Source organism: Heterodontus francisci, chromosome 35 (assembly GCF_036365525.1).
Source record: "Heterodontus francisci isolate sHetFra1 chromosome 35, sHetFra1.hap1, whole genome shotgun sequence".
NCBI lineage: Eukaryota > Metazoa > Chordata > Chondrichthyes > Heterodontiformes > Heterodontidae > Heterodontus > Heterodontus francisci.
The window spans coordinates 33,678,363-33,697,282 of NC_090405.1; the positions used below are offsets into that span (position 1 = coordinate 33,678,363).

The 18,920-nt window shown below is 45.7% G+C and overlaps 1 protein-coding gene across 1 annotated transcript; it reads right to left on the reverse strand.

Moving 5' to 3' along the window:
* Positions 1-9,522: 9,522 nt before the first annotated feature.
* On the reverse strand, positions 9,523-15,695 carry LOC137350525 (uncharacterized). The gene is made up of 3 exons (XM_068015186.1): positions 15,669-15,695; positions 10,627-10,838; positions 9,523-10,363 (listed from the first exon to the last, which is right to left on the reverse strand). Exons 1-3 carry the CDS (start codon positions 15,693-15,695, stop codon positions 9,523-9,525), a joined length of 1,080 nt encoding a protein of 359 aa, XP_067871287.1.
* Between the last annotated feature and the right edge of the window lie 3,225 nt (positions 15,696-18,920).

The window sequence follows — 18,920 nt, forward strand, 5'->3', positions numbered from 1 at the left end:
GTTGGGACAAGGATCGGGGTGGGACAAGAGTCGAGGGTCAGGACGAGTATCGGGACGAGGGTCGAGAGTCAGAGTGCAAGTCAAGGTGAGTGTGGAGGCGAGGCTCAGGGATCAGGATGAGGGTTTGAGTGAGGGTCGGGAGTTGGGAGAGGGTCAGGGCGAGGGTTATAACACTAAAGGGTTGATTCTGAGACTTTACACCATTCTGCGCAATGGTTTTAGGCTGTCCGATTCGACAATGCCAATTGATGTGCTGCAGTTCATCAACACAGTTTACCATGCATGACATGTATTTAATTCATTCTCACAATGTGAGCGTCACTGGCTAGGCCAGCATTTATTGCTGATCCCTAATCGCCCTTGAGAAGGTGGTGGTGAGCTGCCTTCTTGAACCACTGCAGTCCATCTGGTGTAGGTGCACCCACAGTGCTGTTAGGAAGGAAGTTCCTGGATTTTGACCCAGTGACAGTGAAGGAACAGCGATATAGTTCCAGGCCAGGATGGTGCATGACCATGGCAGGGACTGTTACAACAAAAGCAGCAATAACAACTTGCATTTGTATAGTGCCTTTAACATAATAAAATACCTCAAGGTGCTTCACAGCAGCATTATCAAGCAGCAATTAACATGAGCTATATTTCCACATATGGGGATTAGTAGCACAGTGGTAATGTTACTGGGATAATAGTCTGGATAAAAAGCTAGTCTCAGTGAAAAAAAATGTCCTCCAGGGAAGGAAATCTGCTGTCTTTACCTGGTCTGGCCTACATGTGACTCCAGACCCACAGCAATGTGGTTGACTCTTAACTGCCCTCAGTTGTCTCAAACCACTGCAGAAAAGTCGAAGCAGAATCAAACTGGACGGACATAAAAACATACGATTTCGGAGCAGCAGTGGACCGCTCGGCCCCTTGAGCCTTCTCCGCCATTCAACAACATCATGGCCGATCTGACTGTAACCTCAACCCCACATTCCCGCCTGCCCCCCCCCCCGATAACCTTTCACCCCCTTGCTTATCAAGAATCTATCTACCTCTGCCTTAAAAATATTCAAAGATTCTGCTTCCACTGCCTTTTGAAGAAGAGTTCCAAAGACTCATGACCCTCGGAGAGAAAAAATTCTCCTCATCTCTGTCTTAAATGGGCGATCCATTATTTTTAAACAGTGACCCCTAGTTCTAGATTCTCTCACAAGAGGAAACATCCTTTCCACATCCACCCTGTCAAGACCCCTCAGGATCTTTTATGTTTCAATCAAGTCATCTCTTACTCTTTTAAACTCCAGCAGATACAAGCCTAGCCTGTCCAACTTTTCATATAAAACAGCCCACCCATTCCAGGTATTAGTCTAATAAACCTTCTCTGTACTGCTTCCAATGCATTTACATCCTTTCTTAAATAAGGAGACCAGTACTGTACACAGCACTCCAGATGTGGTCTCACCAATGCCCTGTATAGCTGAAGCATAACCTCCCTACTTTTGGATTTAATTTTCCTCACAACAAACGATAACATTCTATTAGCTTTCCGAATTACTTGCTGTACCTGCATGCTAACCTTTTGCGATTCATGCACTAGGGCACCCAGATCCATTTGCATCTCAGAGCTCTGCAATCTGCAACAGCTTGGCTAGGGACATGGCTTGTTCTGGAGGACAAATTGTCAGTCCGACAGCCGGGACGTTGTCAGGGCCCGTAGCCTTTGCTGCATTCAGTGCACTGATTCATTATTTGATGTCCGATGCAGTGAAGCGAATTGGCTGAAGACTGGCATCTGTGATGCTGGGGACCTCAGAAGGCGGCCACGGTGGATCATTGACCCGGTACTTCTGGCTGAAGATGGTTGCAAACATGATGTGAATAATGAATCTGTGGCCATTGTGCTGTCACATTGATGGGCGTAGTGCTGGCATTAACAAGATAAAGTGAGCCAGTGTTGTTTATTGAGACCTAAAAGAAAGACTTGCATTTATATAAGCACCTTCCATGCCCTTAGGATGTCTCAAGCCACTTTACAGCCAATGACGTACTTTTGAAGTGTAGTCACTGTTGTAAGAAACATGGCAGCCAATTTACACACAGTAAGCTCTCACAAACAGCAATGTGATCATTATCACACAATCTGGCTTGAACACTGGGAGAACTCCACTGCTCTTCTTCAAAATAGTGTTATGGGATCCTTTATGTCCTGTAGGATTGGTTCAGAATGTAGGAAGAGATGAAATGAGAAAAAGACCATTCTGCTCATCAAAGTCCTTCCCCCACAAACATGGACTCTGCTCATTATCTCATAAGTAAATAGGACCCGAGCCATTTGCTCACCATGTAGCTTCATGCTGAAATCGGGCGAATCAAAGACATCCTGCGTGACAATGGCTACCCTGATCAGATCATTTCTCACCATATATCGCACAAACTGATGAACGGGCCTAAGGCCGTCATTTTTGGCCCTGAAAAGTGCCCAGTCTACCTCAAATTACCCTGGAAGGGTAATGTATCCCAAAAATTTGAGCAACAGGTGAAACTAGCTGTTTCATGCTGCTACTACGCAGTAGCAACACGTGTGCTGTTTACCACTAACAGGATGCTGCCGTCGAACCAAAAAGACGACCTGCCTATCACACAAATGAGTAATGTGATATATGAATTTCAATGCCAGTGTGATGCTGTATGCCCCAAAGACTGGCAGATCGTATCGAACAACATGTCCCGTCTGCTGTTCGCAACGGGCAAGGTACAGGCTGTACCCAACCAGCCTGTGCTTGCAAAACTCAAAACACAGTGTCCAACATTAGATGTGATTCTGTGATTGGACAACATTTGCTAAATAATCCTCAGTGTGCTAAGAATTACGCTGACAACCAATTTAAGATTGTCAGTAGGGCTCGCAGTGCGGTGCATTTGCATGCACTGGAAGCTACATATATTGATACACAGGTCTTTGCAGACAGAAGGAACATGTCCAAACTTTGCACCTGTTTCAGATAAACAAAATAAGTGACAGCCATTCATTGGTTCATTCCTCAGGGCAATGCCTTGACCAATCAGAGTCAAGCTGCCTGGTTTAAATTTCAAACAAAGCTTGGCAGTTAACTGTCAGTCACCGTTAACTGGTGCATTCTCCATGGCAACACCTCTATCAATCAGAGTTCACTTGCCAACCAATCAGCTTTCTTCTCATACAGTATAAAGTCATTGTATTCCCTTACATTGGCATTCTTGCGGATTGTCCTGATGAGTGCAAGATGAAAAGCTTCAACAACATATCTCTATTTTCAGCAATACTCAAGTTCTGTACTACCAAATGACTATTTCAATTAATTAATTAAAAAAAAATCTGGAATTGATAGCTAGTCTCAGTAATGGTGCTATGAAGCTATCACTGGTTGTTGTAAAAACCCACCTGGTTTACCAATGTCCTTTAGGGAAGAAAATCTGCTGTCCTTGCCTGGTCTGGCCTACATGTGACTGCAGACCCACAGCAACATGGTTGACTCTTAACTGCCCTTTGAAATGCCCTAGCCAGCCACTCAGTTGTCAAGGGCAATTAGGGACGGGCAATAAATGCTGGCCTTGCCAGTGATGCTCACATCCCATAAAGGAATTTAAAAAAAGAGACTCCATGATACTAATTCTGGAACTAGAACTTGTATCTCCTGAGGCCCAAGACTGCGCCTCTGAAAATCACCCCTTAAATCCCCTGGAGAAAAGTTTTGAAAACTCCTTGTCTCTTCCATTGAGTGAACAGATAAATCAGGCAACACAATCGCATTTGCTGAGGGATTTTTACCGAAAGCCAAAGTGACTGAAACCTGACAGAAACAGTGAGAATGTTTGTGGCTTGCATTCTGGCCCCAGAGACACCACCCATGCCCATTGGTTCAGTTGTATGTCCATCAAAGACCATGTGGCCCAATCCACTCAAAACCCTTCAGTGGGAGGCGGGACAGGTCTTTGCCTAATTAAGTCCCCCTTTGAAGTTAATTTATTTTTATTACAAGCAAATTTAAGTAAAAAGATGTTGAAAATGAATACTAATGCAAAATGGGACAAAAAAGATAGTCAAGGCCCAGACTTTTGCAACCTATTTGTTCATAAGGTTGATTTGTTTGAGATGTCCGAGAGTTTGGAAAACGTTGAAGAAGATCCCAGAAAACTTACGCAGTTGGATTTTCCTGAAAAACAGTTTTTGTATTGAATAGTACAAGTTGATATCTTCATCCATGGATAGTCATAGAATCTTACAGCAGAAAGGAGGCAATTTGCCTCATTGTGTCTGTGCTGGCTCTTTGAAATAGTCAATTCATTTACTTTAAGACATGCTGTTGTTGGAGATAACCATCCAAGGCAACTTTAAGAAGATATTGAAGTTAGCTGAAATAAGAGATAACTTGACAGGGCCCCCAATCGTGTCCGACCCATTTCCCGCATTTCTGCTCTCACCCCTTCCCCTGCCTCCCAGAACCACGATAGGGTTCCCCTTGCCTCTTCTACCACACAAGCTCCCATATTCAACATATCGTCCTCTGGCACCTCCAGCGTGATGTCACCACAAAACACGTCGTCCCCTCCCCTCTCTGCATTCCGAAGGGATCATTCCTTCCGCAACCCTGCTTGTCTCTCAATTACCCCCACCACCCTTTCCCACGGAACCTTTCCATGCAAGCTCAGGATATGCAACACCTGCCCTTTCACCTCCTCTCTTGTCAACCGTCCATGGGCCTAAACACTCCTTCCAGCGATTTACTTGTACCTCTTTCAACCTAGCATACCGTGTTCACCGCTCACAATAAGGTCTGCTCTACACTGGGGAGACCAAATGCAGATTGGCTGGCCGCTTTGTGGAACTCCTCTGCTCAGTCCACAGGCGTGACCCCCGAGCCTCCGGTCGCCTGTCATTGTAATTCTCTGCTACATTCCCACTCTCACGTTTCTGTCCTCAGCCTCCTACACTGTTCCAATGAAACTCAACGCAAGCTCGAGGAACGGCACCTCATTTTTCAATGAGGCACTTCCAGACTCAACATTGAGTTCAACAACTTCAGATCAAAACCTCTGCCCCCACCATCCCACATTTTTTCAGACAGTAGCTGCTGGTTATAATTCAGCTAGTTCCACTTACACCTCCTTTGTTTCTTTTCTTGTCTCATTATCATCTCCCTTAGCCTTGTACCATCATCCCTTTTGTCATTTAATCTCTCCTGCGTTCCACCCTATCACAGACCTTCCCTTCTGTTCTCCCCCCTTCCCCTCCCCCACTCTCCCTGCTTCTCTCTCCACAGATGCTGCCAGACCTGCTGAGTATTTCCAGCACTTTCTGTTTGCATTTAAGAGATAAGTGCCTTGTGCAATCTAATTTGAGGTCATTGTAAATTGAGTGTCTTTTTACAAGCACAGCAACAGGCTTTGAACTTTATTCCTTTTTCAATGAGCTTGCCTTCCGTTAACTGTAATGTGTAGCCTTGGAAGTTTCTAATTGTCTCATCCTGTAATCTTATCAGTTATCAAGCGAATCGATCAGGATCAACTGACATAATGGCAGGTGCAGCTCAGACCTTGAAATGCTACCAATATGTATGATATACTGCAACAGCCAGTTTGCAAGATGTGGTTTGGTTGATATAGAGTGTTGTCCTTTAAGAAAGATTTGTACATAGAATTAAAAAAAGAACTTGCGCCCCAAAGCGCTATGCAGCTAATAAAGTATGTTTGAAGTGTAGTCAGTCGCATGCCGAATAAAGTGAATACGTCATGGACATTTCACGCTAACACGAAGTGATAAAGGGATTGTTTTGCCTCAACCGTGTGTAACTTTTTTTTTAAACTATTAATGTCAGCTTATGCCTTTGCTGTCATCTCCAGAGGCTAAAAGTGGACTTGTGTTGAATGGGATTACTGTGTGAGAAACGCTGGTCCAGATCAACTCACTATTCACAACAAACTTGAAATCTTTGTTAGTTTACTGTGGATGATCTTTGATGGATGAGTACCTGAGTGAAGGCTGCAGTGTGTCTTTCCGTGACTGTATCCAGGCATCCGTGAGCAGGATACATAGGATTACATGGAAGTTACAATTTGGGAGCAGGCCATTCGGCCCAACCAGTCCGGTGTTGGAGTTTTCCCTCCATGCAAAATAATAGTTCTAATCATATTTACCCGCCTTTGCCCCATTTTCCTCCATCTGCCGCCTCACAATAACTGCCTGCTTACAAGTGCCAGATTTTGCTGCGTCCACACCCGCCAGAGGGATGGTGGCATAGTGGTAATGTCACTAAACTAGTAATCTAGAGGCCCAGGCCAATGGGTCATGGGTTCAAATCCCACCACTGCAGCTGATGGAAAATAAGTTCAATAATTTTAATCAATTAAAAATCTGGAATTGAAAGCTAGCCTCAGTAATGGTGCCACAAAACTATCATCAATTGTTGTAAGAGCCACTTTGGTTCACTAATGCCCTCTAGCGAAGGAAATCTGTCATCCTTACCTGGTCTGGCCTACATGTGACTCCAGACCCACAGCAATGTTGTTGCCTCTTAACTGCCCTCTTAAATGGCCTAGCAGGCCATTCTGTTGTCAAGGGCAATTAGGGATGGGTAACAAATGCTGGCCTTGCCAGTGATGCCCACATCCCGTGAAAGAATCTAAAAAAAAACACTCCCAAACCGCATGCGCACGAACTGAAAAATCTGCGGTATTATTGCTCTATTTAGAATGGTTAGGGTTTAGGAGATTCAAGACAGTACCTAGCAACATGTCTAGACCAATAGCTAGATCGGTAACAAATCTGATTGACAGTAAATAAATTCAATTTAGTTGGGATTCAGTTTAAAGGTGCATTCCACAATGGAAGTGTGAAGGTGAAACAGCTTCACGCCACACTAAACCTGGAGAATAAATTGGATGTTGGGGCCAGATCAGATTCTGAAGGGGGTCAGAGTGAAACTCTCTGGAGGTCAGGCAATGCATCTGGATTCAAGCTGCAGTTACACAGTGACTGCAGTGTTGGTGTGAATAGAAATGTATTCACATACATATTCATGTAGGTTGTAGATACCTAGCACCCAGGATGTATAGATCCCAAAGATCATTCCTTAATATATCCATGGATTTATGTCACAGGAGCCTCTGTGCCCTTTCGGACATGTGTGGAAGCTCTTGGAGCAACACACTCACCTCTAAGTCAGAATGTCATGGGTTCAAGCCCCACAGAGGGCTTGATCACATAATCCAGACTGGCGATTCTTGTACTGAGGGAGTAATGCAGTGCTGCCTTTCTGATGAGCTGCTAAACTGAAGTCTTGTCTGCCTTCTCTAGCGGATGTAAAAAATCCCATGGTGCTATTTGAAAGAGCAGTAGGGGAGTCCAATGTTTATTCCTCAACCAACACCATCAAAAATAGATGAACTATTGATTTCCAACAGCATATCTGCTCCAAGACCGCCTCCTTCCACCTCTGCCATGCTTCAGTTCATCTGCTGCTGAAGCCCTCATCCGTGCCTTTGTTACCTCTGGACTTGACTATTCCAATGCATTCCTGGCTGGCCTCTCATCGAGCAGCCTCCATAAACTAAACTCATCCAAAACTCTGCTGCCCATATCCTAACTCATGCCATATCCCATTCATCTATCACCCCTGTGCTTATTGCCCGACATTGAGGATTGCTCAACCTGGAGCCAATGTTAAAATTCTCACCCTTGTTTTCAAACCCCACCATGACCTCGCCCCTCCCTTTCTCTAATCTCCTCCAGCTCCACAACCCTCTGAGATCTCTGTGCTCCACCAATTCTGGCCTCTTGTACATTCCCAATTTTAATTGCTCCACCATTGGTGGCTATGCCTTCAGCAGCCTAAGCTTTGGAATTCCCTCAGTAAACCTCTCCGACTCTCCATCTCACTTTCCTCCTTCAACATCTTAAAACCTACCTCTTTGACTGAGCTCCAAGCACACTCCTCATAGAAAACTAAGAAACTATTCGATATAAAGGATTAGCTTGGGGAGGCGGCTGTAGAAGCAGAGACTGTACAAATACCTAAGATGATGAAGATGAACGGGAAAGACCCTAAAGGAAAAAAGCAATATGAGAGAGTCTTCAATTTGATTCACAAACAAGAAATGCTGGAAATACTCAGGCAGCATCTGCGGACAGAGCAATGGAGTTTGGAGTCGTAGAGTCATTTATGGCACAGAAGGAGGCCGTTTGGCCCATTGAGTCTATGCTGGTTCTCTGCGGAGCTATTCAGTCAGTCCCACTCCCCCGCTTGATCCCTGTAGCCCTGCAAGTCTATTTCCATCAGGAAATGCAGCAGCCAATTTGCACACTAGGTCTTACAAACAGCAATGTGATAAATGACTAGCTCATTTGTTTTAGTAATGTTAGTTGGGGTATATATATTGGCCAGGACACCAGAAAAATTCCCTTGCTCTTCTTTGAATACTGCCACGAGATGTTTTTACGCCCACCTTAGAGGGCAGACAGGGCCTCGGTTTAACGTCTCATCCAAAAGACGGCACTTACGACAGTGCAGCACTCCCCCAATATGCTCAGTTCTCTAGAATGGGACTTGAATCCACAACTTTCTGGCTCAGAGGAGAGAGTGCTCTCGCTGAGCCATGGTTGACACACACGCTGCTGAAATATTGCTACAGAAAAGGCTGAAATAAGTGAGATGTTTGCAAGAAGCGGTTGCTGGCCTGCCACACAGATAGATGTGGGGAAGGGGATTCCAGGTGGCAATAGGGGAGAGGGCGGCCTAAACATTCCTTGGGGGACCTTACCTTTCAGAACCTCTGTACAACCTGATCCTCTTCAGCCAGGCGGTAAAGTTACGGAAGCTTACCCCGCTCAGGCTAAGTTAAAATTTCATCGGGGCCTAATTGACATCGTCGGACCTCGATTAGTCAGGTGTCTGGCAGATTTCCGGGAGCTACCTTGATGCTTTCATCCCGCAGCAGTCCAAGCTCTCTGAGCTCGCTGGACCTGTGAGCCGACTGAAGGGGATGGCTGCCTCGGGGTCTGAGGATATACCCTTCAAAAGTGGCTGGAGAAACTTCTCAGAAACAGAAGGATCGAGGCCCACGAGTGATACAATGACCACCGGATGTGTCATCGCCGTGCTTCAGCTGCCTGGACAGATCTGGAGGCCCCCATCCAAGTGGAAAAGGCAGTGGCTCCAAGGGAAAGAGTTCAGATCCTCTTCGGGTGATACGGAGTGGGGAGAAGGAGCAGGATGAAGTGGAGGATGATGAGGGCCGTGCACCATCAACTGCGACCTGTGATGCCAGCATTACCCTCATTAATATGAGGTTTAATTAGGTTGCAGCAGTGGAGTCATGTCACAAGCACACGCAAGGGCCTCTCTTCCCCTCCCACCACCCCTTCCAATTCCAGAGCAGACCTGCAAACATCATCCATTGGTCCCTGTCAATTCATGTCTTCCCATTCACCATCAAACAGTTGAAAAGGCCACCCAGAAACAAGGCAGGAAAGTGGTGATGAGGAATAACATGTATGCCATTGTATTAAAGAGCAGAAACTACATTTTCGCAGACATCCATACACAGACCCTTGTGCGACCACATAGCTTTACTCTTCCTTTTCGTACTGTTTCTACCTCGTGCAACCCCTGTGTTTTCAGCAGAGGTAGAGGCAGCCTGCTCCAATCCCTGCTCAGATCCCTGCTCCGATCCCTGCTCCAATCCCTGCTCAGATTCCTGCTCCAATCCCTGCTCAGATCCCTGCTCAGATCCCTGCTCCGATTCCTGCTCCGATCCCTGCTCCAATCCCTGCTCAGATTCCTGCTCCAATCCCTGCTCAGATCCCTGCTCAGATTCCTGCTCCGAACCCTGCTCAGATCCCTGCTCCAATCCCTGCTCAGATCCCTGCTCAGATCCCTGCTCCGATTCCTGCTCCGATCCCTGCTCCAATCCCTGCTCAGATTCCTGCTCCGATCCCTGCTCAGATCCCTGCTCCAATCCCTGCTCAGATCCCTGCTCAGATCCCTGCTCCAATTCCTGCTCCGATCCCTGCTCCAATCCCTGCTCAGATTCCTGCTCCGATCCCTGCTCAGATCCCTGATCCGATCCCTGCTCAGATCCCAGCTCAGATCCCAGCTCAGATCCCTGCTCTGATCCCTGCTCAGATCCCTGCTCCGATCCCTGCTCCGATCCCTGCTCCGATCCCTGCTCAGATCCCAGCTCAGATCCCTGCTCCGATCCCTGCTCAGATCCCAGCTCAGATCCCAGCTCAGATCCCTGCTCCGATCCCTGCTCAGATCCCTGCTCTGATCCCTGCTCAGATCCCTGCTCCGATCCCTGCTCAGATCCCTGCTCCGACTGCTCACTAGTTCTTGTCCCACAACCTCTGGATGTTGGAGCCCAGGAGGGGCAGACTCAGCCATCAGGGCAGGAGGCAGCAGGTTGGCTACTGACCAGGGGGTGGGGGGGGGGGGGGGGGGTGGATGGGGCAGGGAGTCATAAGTCGACTTCCTTTGAGTGGCGTTCCCAATTCCATGACCCCTATCGCCATCATCCTCCTCACGGGCCTGTACAATACTACCACTACTGGAGAGCAGCTTGGGTGCAGATCAGGTTAAGGTGTCTATCATCCTATTTAAGGCAGCAGACATGTTAGCATCCAGAGTCTGCACGGCAATGGTCAAGGCCTGTGTGGAGGAGAGCTTGGAGAGGGTGGTCCCCTCTGACGCGGGAATCCCAACTATCTGCCTTACTGATCCCATAGCAGGGCGAGTATCTGAGCTGCTGCATGATCTGCCTGAGTCCTGTGATGGTACCCCCTCAGAAGGAACCAGCTCCTCTGAGGACTCATTGTGGAGAGCCTGGTGGAGATAAGAGACATAAATTAATACTGACAAGGTAAGAATAAAGCTGGTTATTTCATTCCCTGCTGAAATCAAGTCAACATGACTGAGTGTTGCATCTCATGTGGGCGGCTGATATTTAATTATGCTGATCCTCAACGCTTCGTCATAGGGTCATGGACTGGTTACAGCACAGAAGGAGGCCATTCGGCCCATTGAGTCTGTGCCGGCCCTCTGCAAGAGCAACTCATCTAGTCCTACTCCCCCGCCTTCTCCACGTAGCCCTGCAAATATCTTCTCTTCAGATAATTGTCCAATTTTCTTTCGAAGGCCTCAATTGAATCTGCCTCCACCACACTCTGCATTCCAGATCCGAACCACTCGCTGTGTAAAAATGTTTTTCCGCATGCCGCCTCGCTTCTTTGGAAAATCGCCTTAAATCGGTATTTTTGATTCGCCTGCCAATAAGAACAGTTTCTCTCTATCTACTCTGTCCGGACCCCTCATGATTTTGAACCTACCTATCAAATTTCCTCTTAATCTTCTCTTCTCTAAGGTGAACAACCCCAAGGTCTCCAATCTATCCCTGCAACTGAAGTCACCTCTGCACAAGATGTAGAAGAGAATAAATTACAAGTAACTAAATGTGCTACTTTATAAAGTATGACCAGAGGGAGTTTAAATACCGCATTGCTTTCACATTAGTGAGCTAGAAGGTTAATTTGAAGAAGTGTACTGTAATTAAGCTAATAAATTCAGTCTTTAGCCTTCTTTCTTCTTAATTGAAGGGCAGTTTCAGTTATATGGGATTGAGAGGAGGTGTTGCAATCGTGGATACATTATGTTATCTAATATTTCATCATAGCAATAAAGGAAACATGTTTGTAATCAAAGGTGATGACACAAAAACAGGACAACTATAACCATGAATAAAAAAAAGTGCTTCAAGATAGTCATTAAAGGTCAAAGGACATTGGGGTTAAAGGTCAGGGGCATTGGAGGAGGGATCGCAGAGTATATGGGGATTACTGAAGGTCATTCAGGGGAGATGTCAGGAAGCTTTTCTCCAAAGGGTGTTGGAAATTGGGAATTTTCTCCCCCAAGAAAGCTTTTGAGGCTGGGAGTCAATTGAAAATTTGAAAACTGAGATTGATAGATGTTTATCAGGAAAGGATATTAAGGGGTGATGAATAAAGGCAGGAAAATGGAGTTACGATACAGATCACCCTTAACATAATTTAGGGCGGAAAATGCTCGAGGGGCTGAAAAGCCTCCTCCCGTTCCTATGTACTTATGTTCATATATAAGGATTAGGGGAGTATGTGGGGTTAGTGATGGGGTAGTGAAGGATGTGGAGAATATTGAAGGATTAGGGAGTAATGGGATTAATGGAGGGATAATGGAGGCATGGCGATCAGTGAAGGGATAGCGGAATAATGGGGAATAGTGAAGCATTAGTGGAGTAACGGGGAATAATGAAGGGATAGTGGAGTAATGGGGTTAATGGAGGGATAGTGGAGTAATGGGAATTAGTGAAGGGATTGTGGAGTAATTTGGTTAATGAAAGGATACTGGAGTAATGGAGATTAGAGAAGGGATAGTGGAGTAATGAGGAATCGTGAAGCGTTAGTGGAGTAACGGGGAATAATGAAGGGATAGTGGAGTAATGGGGTTAATGGAGGGATAGTGGAGTAATGGGAATTAGTGAAGGGATAGTGGAGTGCTATGACCAGGGGAGAAAGGTGTCTAGGGGTCGCTCTCAACCTTCACCTGGTCTTACCGTAAACAGGGTTTATTTTTAAACACAATGTGTTTTTTGCTCCCCCTTGGTGAATCTTTGTTCATCGTTTTCCAATTATAAGGCAAAGAAACCAGCACAAACAGGTATATTCTTAGGTTTAAAGAAGAAAAGTTGAAATCTATTAAACTTAAACTCTAATTTGCTTGATGCCTACGGATACACAGCACATCCACGCTAACATGCATACGTGAAACACACATGCAAATAGAGACAGAGAAGAGCAGAAGAAAAAATAAAGTGGAAAAGTTTCAGGCAATATCTGAAGAGCTTTTGTCACAGTTCTATGAGCTCAGTGTAGAGCCCGTGATTGTAGGTAGATTTTGCTTTTCGTTGGGGCCCAGTATTCTTCGTAAACCTTGTTCGCTGCATGAGACTTTTCTCTCTTGGGGTTCATGTGTCTTCAGTGGATTCAAAGGCTTGTGAGAAAGAGATGGGATCAGACAGGAGAGATCTTCTCAGTCGGGGAGCAAACAGTCTGAGTTCAAACTCTCTATGGCTAGTTCAAAAGACTGGAACAGTTAGTTAGTTATGTGACCAGCTGGTCTAACCAGTCCTGGCCCCTGTGGATTGCATCACCCCAGCAGACCCTGGAATGTGCTTCCCCACCCCCTCACTGTCTGGTGATCAACATCCATTGTGGGTTGAATGTGTCAGGGAATGGTCCTTTGTCCTTCCAAGCGCTGTCTGTTAATATGCAAATGTCTTTTCCAGCCACAGTCTGTTTAACAAGTCATTTCCTCGTTCCAGCAACAGTTAACAATCAATGTCTTGACAAAATTAATGTGCCTCATTCTGGGCAGGTCAGGTAGCATGACAGGAGCAATGGGGTTAAAAAAGTGATAATGGAGTAATGGGAATAATGGAGGGATAGTAGAGTAATGGGGTTATTGAAGGGATCATAGAGTAATGGGATTAATGGAGGGAGAGTGGAGTCATTGCGTTTAATGAAGGGATGGTGGAGTAATGGGGTTAGTGAAGGGAGAGTGGAGTAATGGGATCAATGAAGGGATAGTAGAGTAATGGGGCTAATGAAGGGCTAGTGGAGTAATCGGAAATAATGAAGGGATAGTGGAGTGATGGGGTTAATGTAAGGATAATGGAGTAATGGGGATTAGTGAAGGGATAGTGAAGTAATGGGGTTAATGAAGGGATCGTGGAGTAATTGGGTTAATGAAGGGATCGTGGAGTAATTGGGTTAATGAATGGATAGTGGAGTGATGGGGTTAATGTAAGGATAATGGAGTAATGGGGATTAGTGAAGGGATAGTGGTAATGGGGTTAATGAATGGATAGTGGAGTGATGGGTTTAATAAAGGAATAGTGGAGTGATGGGGATTAGTGAAGGGATTGTGGAGTAATGGGGTTAATGAAGCGATAGTGGAGTAATTGGGTTAATGAAGGGATCGTGGAGTAATTGGGTTAATGAATGGATAGTGGAGTGATGGGGTTAATGTAAGGGTAATGGAGTAATGGGGATTAGTGAAGGGATAGTGAAGTAATGGGGTTAATGGAGTGATGGGTTTAATAAAGGAATAGTGGAGTGATGGGGATTAGTGAAGGGATTGTGGAGTAATTTGGTTAATGAAGGGATCTTGGAGTAATGGGGTTAATGTAAGGATAGTGGAGTGATGGAGGTCCTCATCTGCCCTCTGTTTTTTTTTGGCAATTATCTTAAAATCGGTGCTGTCTGGTTACCAATTCACCTGCCAATGAAAACAATTTCTCCTCATTTACTCAATCAAAACTTTTTTTTTTACAATGAGTATAGCGATCTGAAATGCAGTGGCTGAAGAGAGGGCGGTAACAGATTAAATAGTAACTTTCAAGACAAATTGTATAAATACTTGAAGGGAAAAATATTACAGGGCTATGGGGAAAGAGCAGGAGAGTGGAACTAATTGGATAGTTCTTTCAAAGAGCTGGCACAGGCCCAATGGGCCAAATGTCCTCTTTCTGGATTATGTCAGTCTGTGATTCTACATGTGGTAAGGCCTTCTATTGTTAGTTACAACTCAAACTTTGCTCTGCTAAAGAGTTGGTATGCATGAGAAAGAAATGACAGTGTCACACTCATGTGAAGTGCAGCGATGAAAATACAGAACCCAAATTGAAAAGTTATGAAAACTGATGTTCCTTTAAAAAGTGGGCAATGTGTTGCAAAATGGCCGCCAAAGTTCAACTGACTTGGCTTGCATTTTCAAACTGTCTCACTATCTGTTAAGGACAAAAGGATACATTCCAGGCTAGAGGTGTCAATTATACCCATCCTGAAAGCATCAAAAGACATTCCGAACTTGAATGGGCTCTTCTGAAACAAAGTTATGAAGTAGCCATATCCTGGTCCATTGCTGTCACCACAGGGAGAGGGCCATGCATCTCCTAACGGAAGCTAATGCGAGAGATATTTACCTTAAAAGTTAGCTCGCTGGAGAGAGACATAGATCCAGTGGCTGTGGAAAGGCCAGCCAAAAGAAGAAAGGAGCCTTGCTGTGAATTCTATACTTCAACTTGGTGCAGCAGAGAACTGAAAGTGACCACTGGGTCTTGTCTGAAAACTACAAACACCCAGCCTGCAACTTTAAAAAGAAACTGTCCGGTGAGAAGATTCGACAATTTAATGTGAACCCCAAACACCTACCTCACTTCAAACCAATTACCTTTTTCCTCTTTATCTAACTATTCTTGGGTGTGGGTTTGTGTGTGTGTGAGTGAATGTATGCGTGGGTATGGTCGCAACCATTTCGGGAATGAATATTGTTCAATAAATAGTTAATCTTCTGTTTTAAATCTACAAGAAAACCTGCCACTGTCTGTTTATTTGACAAATAAAACACAGTAACAAAAACACTTGCTGTGGTCAGTTGGGAGGTGAATATTGGGAACAAGCCCCGCCATCACCCATCTGCCTGTAACAACAGCAATGCAAGCATTGTGCCAGGGCTTGGCAATGGACTAGCGGTAAATGTGGAACAGATTGAAAGGAAACATTTTGTGGCAGGCAACCCTGGTCCTTCTGCCTGGTACATGATACTTCCAGACAGCATTACCCGCTTCGTTACTTTATTGGCTACCATCTTCTCCAGATTTATTTCCGGACTTATGCCTGCCCCTTATGAGGCTAATGATGCTCAAAGATTAGACCTGGGTCCACAGGGACACTTTACATCCAGAGTTCCAGTTTTGAAGGGATCCAGCGAACTACTGGAGGCTGGTACGCTGAGAGAGGGAATACATTCCAGATTCCAAAGGGCACGTGTGGGATGCACTGAGCCGAGTGGTTGCAGGTTAAGGGATCCAGGTAAGAGGAGTAGCCTAGATCAGTGGCTCTCATACTGGGTCCACGGACCTGTGGGGATGCGCAGAGACCTTTTGGGGGTCTGCGACACACGGAAGGCCTTACAGGTGGGCGATGTGGTGACCGTTGTCAAGAGTAACCGGCAGCCGGAGGCATGTTCCTACTCTTCCCCCTGCTGCTCTAGTGCTGTCTTCCTGTTTGTGCTCTCTCTGTGTTCCTGCTCTCTCCTGGCTCATGCTCTCTCCCTGTGCTCTGTTTTCTCTCTGTGTTCCTGCTTTTTCCATTCTCCCACTCTCCCTGTGCTCTCTGCTCTCACTGTGTTCCTTCTCTCTCCGTACTCCTACTCTCTCTGTGCTCCTGTTGTCTCCTGGCTCCTGTTTTTCCCTCTACTCTGCTCCCCCAACATTCCTGCTCCCTCCATGCTGTGCATCCTCATGCTCCTGCTCTCCCTCTGCTCCCCTAGTGCTTGTTCCGTACTCTGTTCTCCGTGGGATCCTCCTCTCTGTGGACTCCTGTTTGTTTCGTGCTCCTGCCAAAGACTCGGCCTTTTCCACAGTTACATCTACGCCTGGGTGTCCCTGGAGAGGGAGTTTGAGGCGTCTGCCGGGATTCTTGAGGCCTCCCGCAACCGGTGGGCACCTGAGGGACTGGAGTGTATCATCAGTGCTGGGAATGCCATTTGAATTTCATTTGTTAAGTTTCCTTCAAATGTTGTATTTTTGTTACAGTTCATTACTGTATGCCCCTTTATTTAATTCATTGATTTAAAACCTATCAGTGGTTAACAAAAGAGAGGTAGAACTCTGTTTACCTTCGCAACGGTTCCCGAGTGAAGTTTCCTTTAACTTTGCTGTTCCAGTTAGTTTATTAGCGGTGCCCCTTTAAAGAAGCGGGGAACTAATTAGCTGTTTTAATTGATCAACAGGTTAAATATAAAAGAGGCAGATACTGCAGTGAGAAGCCGGCACAGCCGTCTCACTGATATCATTAGGCAAATACCCGTTTCCTTAAAACATGCAGCACTTTCACGTTATGAGAATGATACAGGGTTATAATTTAGATGGGGCTCCGTGATTACTAATCCATTAGAAAAAGGGGGTCTTAAAATGAAAAAGTTTGACAGCCACTAGTCTGGACCCTCTAAAAGAGGGGACACGCCAGACGTGAAGGCCCTCGATCAGCATTGGAGCAGCCTCTCTCTCCCACCCCACAAGTATGGGAGTTCTGGGGGTGCAGGGTGCGAGGGGGGTGGAGGTGGGGCCTTCCCTTTTCAACCGAGTTCATGAGTACAAACTGCTCCGGAGGTCACATCTTGCTCGCACTGCCCTCGCTCAGAAGCTGTGACCGTTGGAATGCAGTTTCAATTGCTGCAATGTGTGTTATTATTACAGATGCTGTGGAGGACAGGGCCTGTACTGCACTTGCCAAATATCTTCTTTCATAATTTACTTTGAGGTCCAGGGCACAATGTCAAGGGAACTGGCAGCACTCCTCACTTTTAAACTCATTTACAAAGTGCTGATCAATCCTGGTTACCACGAGCTGCAGACTTCACAGGATTTTAGGCACTGACCTACAACATCATTAGTGCACCATTGCCCGAATGGTCCATTTTTCATTGTATATAGAATATATTCTGTAACGCCTCCAAAGAGAAATGAACTGGCAAAGCTGTCCTGCGATTGCTGCAGTGTTCCAGTGAACATCAACGCAAGTTAGAGGAACAGCATCTCATTTACCGATTAGGCACACTACAGCCTGCTGGACTGAACATTGAGTTCAATAATTTCAGAGCATGATGGGCTCCCCGTTTTTAATTTTAGTTATATTTTTTCTTTTTATTTTATTTTAGTTTGTTCCATCATTCATTTTTTTACCATGTGCCTGCCCACTGTTTTTTTCATGTTTGTGCTTTGGGCCAGGGACGTTCATTTTTCTGTCAATTCACACCCTCTCTGCACGACCGCTTTGCCTTTCAGCACACCATTAACACACCCTTTGCCTTTGCTCCATGACCTTCTTGTCACTTATTCTCTGTGACCCTCTGTTCTATCAACACCTTCCCTTTTGTTATCTCTTGCCCCACCCCCACTTTATTTGCTTAAAACCTTTCACATTTCTAATATTTGTCAGTTCTGATGAAAGGTCACTGACCTGAAACGTTAACTCTGCTTCTCTCTCCACAGATGCTGCCAGACGTGCTGAGTATTTCCAGTATTTGTTTGTTTTTATTTATGGCAAAGCTGGTTTTGATCACTGATATTTTTACAGTGACTGTTTCTCTATGATGCACGGAACACCTCCCACTGGTGGACTTAAACTCTCAGTTGCCTTGTTGTCGACAAACGTTAGGATTTTCTTTTTGGCAACTGCGGCCTCTGCCTTGTACGATCCCAGCCCATCCCCATAACTCCCAACAATAGGCCTGCCTCCCTCACACTGCACGGATGTAACATTGGGCACAGTGGCAGCCGCAGTTTGGGCCCTCCATGGAAAACGGCATCTGCTGCGCGCACACAGTCTTTAGCAAATCACGCTGGATGCCAGATTGCTGAGATGCTAACACGCATGCAGCTAACGTTCACCAGAAGTGTGCTGGGCAGGCACATAATGATGTCAATCAGTGTGCACTGCTAATTTGATGCCATTTTCTAGCTTACACACTCTCTTAACATCACACAGCTGAACATTCATTCAGCTACAGGAATGAAGCCCACCCCATCCCCCGCCACCACCTGTAATATTTAAAGGGATCAACAACCACTTACAGGTTAATTGCTGGTTGGTTTCTTCTCACTGTTGCTACATCTCTACGTGTGTTTGGTGCCTTCTATAGTTCTTTCAAGTTGCAAAAGTCTACAGTGAGTGGTGCAGCAGGTGTTAAGGACTTCAAGGTTTCAATGGGAACAGTTTCTCCCTATCTACTCTTCCAGACAGCTCATGGTTTCGAACACCTTTATCAAATCTCCTTTCAACTTTCTCTTCTCTAAGGAGGACAACCCCA